We start from the raw sequence: 9837 nt of genomic DNA, 5'->3' as shown, positions 1-9837 counted from the left end.
AATTAATTACCACTACGAGATGGCCACTATAGGAGGTAAAAGTTGTCATATGAAGTGTAAAATGATTAACGTTTATAGTTGGTGCATTAATTACCATGACAAGATATAGAAATAATTGGGAGGTGAAAGTTATCATATGAAGTGTAAAATGATTAACATTTAGTCAGGGAATTAATTACCACTACGAGATGTCCTTTATAGGAGGTAAAAGTTGTCATATGAAGTGTAAAATGATTAACATTTAGTTAGGGCATTAATTACCATGATGAGATATAAAAAGTAAAAAATGTCCTATGAAGTGTAAAATGATTAACATTTAGTTAGTGCATTAATTACCATGACGAGTTATAAGAAATAGAAATTGTCATATAAAGTGTAAAATGATTAACATTTGGTTAGGGCATTAATTACTCTCACGAGATAGCCACTATAGGAGGTAAAAGTTGTAGCATAAAATGTAAAATAATTAACATTTAGTTAAGGCATTAATTACCATGACGAGACGAATAACAGATACTGAGATCGGGTGGCCATGTTATGGCATGGGATGGCAACTATATAAGTTAAGTTTCAGATACAATGGCAAGCAAAGCAAGTTTTGCATAAACTCACATGCAATCTGATTGCATAAAGTTCCATCTATCATCAAATATTTCTCTGTATTTCCAATACTGGGCACATCCATGCATCCTAGGAATTTAACTCCTGATATGGCCATAGCTGGAGCAGCATGGATGTTATTAGGTCTGATTTCGGTGTTGTTGCAAGCCTCCCTGTCTTTTTCTGCAAGCAGCAGGTCCAACGCCATTGACAACTACTGGAGAAGAGATGCAAATTGGGCGCAGAATCGAATGAAGTTGGCAGATTGTGCTGTGGGCTTTGGAAGTGCCGCCAATGGAGGAAAAGGAGGGAAAATCTACACCGTCACCACCCCTGATGACAATCCCACAAATCCGTTGCCCGGTAGTTTGAGATACGGAGTGACCCGCAAGAATCCACTGTGGATTGCTTTTGCTAAAGATATGAACATAAAGCTTCAGATGCCCCTCTCTGTTGCAAGCCACAAGACTATTGATGGAAGAGGGGCCAATGTTGAGATCAGTAATGGGCCTTACATCCGCCTTGACAACGTGAACAACGTTATTATTCATGGGTTGAACATCCATGACTGTAAACCCAGCGTTGTGGGTAACGTTGAGGTGACGGAGTCCGTCACCTGGATGAAAAAACAGGATCCAGATGCTATTGTTGAATATGTAATTTCAACGCAGACGTATATCGCCAGAAACCGTTCACCAAACCTGCCTGAGATTTCTCGGACCACTTTCCGGAAAAGACATTTTCCGTATATTTGAGCCCGATACAATATGGTGCAGACGCGTGGCTCTCCCCATACGTAAGCAAGTCTGACAATCTCGGGTGCTATCGTTCAGCCAAGTAAGGCCTCCCGATATCCATTCTAGCCGTCCGATTTAATCCTTCACTCTCTGCCGTTCATCAATCAAACCTGCATATGAGGTGCATTAAAAGGCTTACGTGGAGTAAAGTTCAATGTTGGTTGACCGCCAATAATAACTTAATGCATTAATTGTTACCGTAGAGAATAGGTAGGAGTTTTAAATTTTATTTTTTTTATATGCAAGGAGGTATGGTCATTTTGATATAATGTATACGCAAAGTAATAGCTCATGCGTTATGTAATGAAGGAGTTGACTTTTTTTTGAGTGAAGAAAAATGGCGTGTTTTACATAGCATTGTAATACATTTTTATACATGGGAGGAACCAGAAGCTCGTAGCAGCGAAAGATTGTTTTTGAAAAGATATGAGTGCACAGCAGTGCATAAAGGAAAAGTAGAGGAGCGCATATGAAATATGCATGTGTTTTTGTTAACTGGTGATGAAGAAAAGTAAAACACTGCAAGCAGGGGAGGCATATAATTTCCTTTTGTAAGCATGTGTAAATTTTGTTTTTACAGCAGTATGTAAAAGAAGATTTTTACACTAGTAAGTAGAATGTTTTCACAGCAGTGAATGTAAATGAGAATTTTACTCAGCACAGTAAATTCTCAGGAGGAGACAGAGTTTGTTTTTTGTTGGTTGAATGTTGTTTTTGGTAAATCCCTCTCAGTAAAAGAGGATGAATATGTATGAGACAATATATTTTTGAATAGAAATCATTTTATGGTAGTGCAATACTCTGTCTTCAGTCATTTTATTTTAAAAAGGTTCTGTGTGCACAAAAGATCCTGTGGAGAGGAAACAGAGCATTGTCTTTGCGTGTGGAGTTTTAGTTTTATTTGTGTGTTTTTGGGATTTTGCCAGAAAAATCCCCAACAGTGGTATCAGAGCTGGCTTAGGCTCTTTGAAGGTAACAAAGAAGCTGAAGGGAGGAGTCTTTTGTTGCAGCAGTAGATCTTCTCGAGCAGAGTGAAGCCTCAGTCAAGAAAATACTCAGGTATTTCACAAAGTTTTTTTTTATATGTTGCTGAAGAAGAAGTCAGTTGTTTTAAAATACAGAGTCAAGAAATTGAAGCATAGTTGAGGCTGCAAGAATGGCTGGCACAAGCACCAGTAATAGCATGGGTATGCAGCTCCCATTATTTGATGGTAAAAACTATGACTATTGGGCAATAACAATGAAAGCCTGGTTTGCTTGCCAAGACTTATGGGAAATAGTTGAGGAAGGTTTTGAATAACCAGCAGATGAAAATGAGTTTAATGCATTAACTCAAGGAGAGAAGGATCTATTAAAGAGATGCAAGAAAAAGGATTCAAAAGCCCTTTTCTTCTTGTATCAAGCAGTGCATGGAAGTGTGTTTCCAAGGTTAGCAGCAGCTAAGACATCCAATGAAGCATGGAAAACCCTCAAGACAGCCTATCAAGGCATGGAGAGAGTGAAGACAACAAAACTACAACTGCTGAGAAAAGATTTTGAGAATCTGAGCATGAAGGAGTCAGATAATATTGACTCATTCTTCACACGTGATTGGTTTGGTCACACAGATGAGGACTCATGGAGAAACCATTGAAGAAAGGAGGATTATGGAGAAAATATTAAGGGTCTTACCCTCAAAGTTTGATGCAATTGTCACCACCATTGAAGAGACAAAGGATCTCTCAAACTTTTCAGTTGATGAGCTTCATGCATCACTGATAACACATGAGCAGAGGTTGAGTAGGAACGAAAACTCATCTCTAGAGCAAGCCTTCAAGACCCAGATGTCCTTTGGAAGAGGAAGAGGTCAAGGCAGAGGAAACAAGAGAGGAAGAGGCAGAAGCTAGAACAGAGGTGGAAGGAACAGCCCAGCAAATGCTCAAGGAAGAGGCAGCCATCCAAATCAGAACCAAGGCCAAGACAGCAGCCAACAAAGAGGACAACATCATGCTCAAGGACAAAGGTATGAAAAATCCAATGTCCAATGCTATTATTGTAAAAAATAAGGGCATTATGCCAGTGAATGTAGGAAGAAACAACATGATATGAGCAATAGACAAAATGCAAATGTTACTAGAGAAAACATCAGCCAAAACAATGTGTTGTTAGCTTGTAACATGGCTGAAACAAACAGTGAAGACATATGGTTTTTAGACTCAGGTTGCAGCAACCATATGACAGGAAACATAGCCTTCTTTTCTGCTCTAGATCAGAATGTGAAATCAGAAGTTACACTTGGAACTGATAACAAAATCTCTGTTATGGGAAAAGGGGAGGTAAAAATATTTACAAAGCAAGGAGAAAGGAAAACCATAGCAGATGTCTACTATGTCCCTGGAATGAGATGTAACCTCTTGAGTATTGGACAGCTTGTCCATAAGGGGTACAATGTTTTCTTTAAAAATGATGTATGCACCATCATGGATATAGCACCCAGCAAACGATGCATTGCTGAAGTAAAAATGACAAGGAACAGGATGTTCCCTCTTAGGATCAGGGCAGATTTGAAAAACAAAAATGTAATTGCAGCAGTTACCCAAGAGGCTTTCCAAAGCGTGCCAAAGGATGAAAATTGGTTGTGGCACTTGAGATTTGGTCATCTCAATTTTGGAGGTCTAAACTTGTTGAGCAGAAAAGGAATGGTAAGAGGATTACCATTGATAGAGAAACCGGACAGCTTATGTGAAGGCTGCATATTGGGGAAACAACATAGAGAAAGTTTTCCATCAGGTAAAAGCATAAGGGCAAAGGCACCCTTAGAGATCATCCACTCAGATTTATGTGGACCAATGCAAGCTCCATCATTAGCAGGCAGCCAATATTTCCTAACATTCATTGATGACTTTACAAGAAAAACTTGGGTATATTTCCTTAAAAACAAAAGTGAAGTGTTTGAGAAATTCCGAAATTTCAAAGCACTTGTGGAGAACCAAAGTGGGCTGCATATAAAAGTTTTGAGAACTGATAGAGGAGGTGAGTATATCTCCAAGGAATTCCTAATATTTTGTAGAGAAAATGGTATACATAAACAGTTTAGAGCAAGGTACACACCACAGCAAAATGGAGTTGCTGAAAGGAAGAACAGGACCATCATGGATATGGCGAGGAGCATGTTGAAGGCAAAGCATTTGCCAAATGACTATTGGGCTGAAGCTGTAAATTGTGCAGTGTATATTTTGAACAGGTGTCCTACAAAAGCAGTGTTGAACAAAGTTTCGGAAGAGGCATGGAGTGGGAGAAAGCAAGGAGTCACCCACATGAGAGTTTTTGGATGTGTGGCCTATGCACACATACCAGATCAGCTAAGGAGGAAGTTGGACAGCAAAGGGGAGAAATGTCTTTTCATTGGATACAATGAGGAATCCAAAGCTTACAGGTTGTATATTCCATCCACCAAGAATTTTTTTGTCAGCAGAGATGTTCAATTCATTGAAGAGGAAGCTTGGGATGGAAGCATAGAGAAAACAGTGAATGTTAAAAACTGTTTGTCTCATGATGAAGATGAAGAGGAAGTGGCTGAAATGCATCCCCAAACAGCAGCGCCAACACAAGGACAGCAAGGGACACCATTGAGGATAAATGAGAGTGCTTCTCCAAGCACACCACAAGGAGGAAATTCAAGTGCATCTTCAAGCACTTGCACACCAAGTGAAAGAGGTAAGAAATTCAGAAATCTAAGTGACATTTATGATGAAGGAATGAATTTCTTATTTGCCTTGTATTGTCATGTTGATGATCCTATTCATTTCGAGGATGCAATTAAAGATAGGAAATGGATAGAAGCTATGGATGAAGAGATGAATGCCATAGAGAGAAACAAAACATGGGACTTGGTTGAGCTACCAAAAGGCAAAGAAGTCATTGGAGTAAAATGGGTTTACAAGACCAAAAGCAATGCTGAAGGCAAGATAGAAAGGAACAAGGCAAGGCTGGTTGTCCAAGGGTACAAGCAGCAGTATGGGAGAGATTATGAGGAGACGTTCGCACCGGTTGCAAGAATGGAAACCGTGAGAGCAGTGCTGTCCATAGCAGCACAAAACAAATGGAAAGTCTACCAAATGGACGTGAAGTCAGCATTCCTAAATGGAGTGTTAAAAGAAGAGGTGTACATTGAACAGCCTCTTGGCTATGAGAAGAAAGGTGAAGAGCACAAAGTGTGCAAATTGAAGAAGGCTCTTTATGGGCTGAAGCAAGCGCCAAGAGAATGGTACAGCAGGATAAATTCATATCTATTGGATAATGAATTCGACAAGTGTGAAGGAGAACCCACCGTCTACATCCAAGAAAAGGATGGTAAAATTTTGATTGTTGTCTTATATGTTGATGATGTTATTTTCACAGGCAATGATGTTTATCTTATTGAGAATTTCAAATCAGTCATGAAGGAAGAATTTGAAATGACTGACATGGGTTTCTTGAGATACTTCTTAGGCATAGAAGTAGATCAAAATGAAAAAGGAATTTTTATCTCACAAGCAAGATATGTAAATCAAGTATTGAGCAGATTTAACATGCAAGAATGCAAGGCAGCGATCACTCCCACAGTAATGGGATTAAAACTCAGCAGAGAGGACAGCAGCAAGGATTTTGATCCTAGTTTGTACAAGAGTATTGTTGGCAGCCTTATGTATTTAACAGCTACTAGGCTTGACATTATGTATGTTGTTAGTTTAATTTCCAGATTCATGGAGAGGCCAAAGGAGGCACATTGGCAGGCAGCAAAAAGAATTTTGAGGTATGTCAAAGGTACCAAAATGTTTGGCATATTATATAGTGTCTCAGAACATTCAGATTTAATTGGATACACTGACAGTGATTGGGCTGGAAGTGTAGATGATCGGAAAAGCACTTCCGGTTATGTCTTTCATATGGGTTCAGGAGCCATTTCATGGGCTTCTAAGAAGCAGTCCAATGTAGCATTGTCTACAGCAGAGGCTGAATATGTGGCAGCTACAGCTGCAGCATGTCAAGCAGTGTGGATGAGAAGAATGTTGAGAAGCTTAGGCCAAGAGCAAGCAAAAGCGACAGTGATTTTTTGTGACAATAGCTTAGCTATTGCATTGTCAAAGAATTCAATGTTTCATAAGAGAACAAAACACATTGATACAAGGTTTCACTACATCAGAGAATTGGTGAACAATGGAGAAATTGTCTTAGAACATTGCAGGACTCAAGAACAGGTAGCAAACATCTTGACAAAGCCTTTGGATCAGAAAAGCTTCGAACTTTTGAGAAAGTGTTTGGGTATGACCGAATGCCCAGCAGTTGAAATTAAAGGGGAGTGTTGAATATGTAATTTCAGCGCAGACGTATATCGCCAGAAACCGTTCACCAAACCCGCCTGATATTTTTCGGACCACTTTCCGGCAAAGACATTTTCCGTATATTTGAGCCCGATACAATATGGTGCAGACGCGTGGCTCTCCCCATACGTAAGCAAGTCTGACAATCTCGGGTGCTATCGTTCAGTCAAGTAAGGCCTCCCGATATCCATTCCAGCCGTCCGATTTAATCCTTCACTCTCCGCCGTTCATCAATCAAACCTGCATACGAGGTGCATTAAAAGGCTTGCGTGGAGTAAAGTTCAATGTTGGTTGACCGCCAATAATAACTTAATGCATTAATTGTTACCGTAGAGAATAGGTAGGAGTTTCAAATTTTATTTTTTTTATATGCACGGAGGTATGGTCATTTTGATATAACGTATACGCAAAGTAATAGCTCGTGCCTTATGTAATGAAGGAGTTGACTTTTTTTTGAGTGAAGAAAAATCGTGTTTTACATAGCATTGTAATACATTTTTATACATGGGAGGAACCAGAAGCTCGTAGCAGCGAAAGATTGTTTTTGAAAAGATATGAGTGCACAGCAGTGCATAAAGGAAAAGCAGAGGAGTGCATATGAAATATGCATGTGTTTTTGTTAACTGGTGATGAAGAAAAGTAAAACACCGCAAGGAGGGGAGGCATATAATTTCCTTTTGTAAGCATGTGTAAATTTTGTTTTTACAGCAGTATGTAAAAGAAGATTTTTACACTAGTAAGTAGAATGTTTTCACAGCAGTGAATGTAAATGAGAATTTTACCCAGCACAATAAATTATCAGGAGGAGACAGAGTTTGTTTTTTGTTGGTTGAATGTTGTTTTTGGTAAATCCCTCTCAGTAAAAGATGATGAATATGTATGAGGCAATATATTTTTGAATAGAAATCATTTTATGGTAGTGCAATACTCTGTCTTCAGTCATTTTATTTTAAAAAGCTTCCCTGTGCACAAAAGATCCTGTGGAGAGGAAACAGAGCATTGTCTCTGTGTGCAGAGTTTTAGTTTTAATATTTGTGTGTTTTTGAGATTTTGCCAGAAAAATCCCCAACAGCTATATATATCACTGGTTCTAAAGATATATGGATCGATCACAACACCCTCTCCAGGTGCTTAGACGGTCTCATTGACGTTTCGCTTGCTTCCACAGGTATTACTATTTCCAACAACCGTTTCACTTATCATGACAAGGCAAGTTTACTTAAAGCCTAATGGCCGATTTTAGCAATATTTTAAAATTTAATAATAGTTTATGCAGATTGTAGATTTAGGGATTGTGTTGGAATAGTTAAGCAGCTAATTTTTTTTATTTGTCATCAAATTCTATATTCTAGAAATCTAGAATACTACATAATCTATAGCGATAGTGATTATTCTTTCATTGTATGAACGCATGCAGGTAATGCTTTTAGGCCACAACGATGACTATGCAGGTGATAAAAACATGAAGGTAACCGTTACCTACAACCACTTTGGACCAGGTGTCATGCAGAGGATGCCAAGGTAAGTTCATCGCACTAAGACTATCCCAGCTTGAAAATACATTAAAACCAGAGAGCAACGACTGCGTTGAGGAACATCCCCTTCTTAGTTGTTGGAATGGTTAGGACGGTTTTGTGTTTTGATTGATTTGGGTTTTCAAAGGGCAAAGAACAGTAGGTTATTGCCAACTGTTAGTTAATGGCATGTAAATTTGATCCAAACAAACAGATTAGTCCAAATAGTTAAAAGATTCGCCATGTTTTAAAAGATGCCTGCATTTTTTTTTCCTCCAGGAAAAAACTTGGATTTTAGTATTAGAAAATAAAATCGCTTTTTGCAGATACATGTTTAGTATATTTCAGTGGATGAGTTTAAAATTTGGCGGAGACCCATCAGAAATCTATTTAGAATGAATATTTAGGTTTACTATTTAATTTATTCGAAAAGTACAATCACAAATAATGTGATGATATCGAAATTACAAACAAGTGTTATTGAAAAAACACTTAAGTCTTGTTTTAGATTTGTCCATAAAAGTCTATGATAATATTCATGGAGTGTCCAGAAGTTTCCGAGTAGTGGGTGTGAAGTTCTCTGTATAAATGCTAAATAGTGAACATATTAAAAGAAGCCAACTGTCTCAGTCTCACTTTACTCAAGCAATCCCATTGATAACCAACCTCAAGTCTTCGAAAACTTACCAAGAAAACAATTTTTGGAAAGCAATTAAAATTTCAAACCCATTAATTTTGAGAAGTTATTTGATATCGCTCACTCGATGCACGCAATTCTCTCGTTAACATATCAGTCAATAATCGTGCAGGTGTAGATATGGATACGTGCACGTCGCCAATAACAACTATGAAGGGTGGGGAATATATGCAATTGGAGGAAGCATGCATCCCACCATCAGAAGTGAAGGAAACCGATTCGTGGCCCCAAACGACCAGAATCTGAAGCAGGTGACACGGCGTGAAGCTTGTAACGCTGCTTCTTCTTGTCTCGGTGGATGGTTGTGGGAGTCAGTGGGTGATATGCTTGTCAATGGAGCATATTTTGTTCGATCTGGTAAGGGAAACACTTTTCCAATGTACGCGGGAAGCCAACGATTTACAGTTAGTAGTGCGAGCTTAGTACCAGAGATCACTCGAGATGCAGGAGCTCTCGCCTGTATTCCCTCCAGGCCTTGTGTTTGAGGGCTATAAATATTATTGGGTCGCACCTTGATTTTTGTTAACAATGGTGTATATAATTGGCCTAACAATTTTGGTGCAATTTTGGTGCTTGTGTTGGAGGGTAATAAATATTATTGTATGGACACACCTTGATTTTTGTTTCCAATCTTTATTTTATTTTATATATGGTTAGTTTACCAATCTTTATTTTACATATGGCTAGTTTACCAATCTTTATTTTACATATGGCTTGTTTACCATCTTCTAATTTATGAAATAACAATTTTATTTTTGTTCGTTGAAAGGGGAAATTGTTATGATATCTCATTATTCTTCTAAGTTATATATATGTTCTTGTTAACATTGTGGTTGTTATTGGATAGGTAAAAGATGGTCGTTAATAGTTTTATGTTTTAAAGTTAA

The 9837-nt window shown here is 38.4% G+C and overlaps 1 protein-coding gene across 1 annotated transcript; it reads left to right on the top strand.

Annotated features, from left to right (window-relative positions):
- The first annotated feature begins 710 nt into the window (after positions 1–710).
- Positions 711–9435, top strand: LOC149243375 (pectate lyase 1-like). The gene is made up of 5 exons (XM_089371201.1): positions 711–1199; positions 5379–5415; positions 7797–7948; positions 8157–8260; positions 9063–9435. Exons 1-5 carry the CDS (start codon positions 711–713, stop codon positions 9433–9435), a joined length of 1155 nt encoding a protein of 384 aa, XP_089227327.1.
- The last annotated feature ends 402 nt before the right edge of the window (positions 9436–9837 follow it).

The sequence above is a fragment of the Pinus tabuliformis genome, chromosome 8 (assembly GCF_031772625.1).
Source record: "Pinus tabuliformis cultivar Carrire ecotype Pingquan chromosome 8, CPIR1, whole genome shotgun sequence".
NCBI lineage: Eukaryota > Viridiplantae > Streptophyta > Pinopsida > Pinales > Pinaceae > Pinus > Pinus tabuliformis.
Note: the sequence above shows the minus strand (reverse complement) of the source record. Positions and strands in the feature narration are given on the sequence as shown.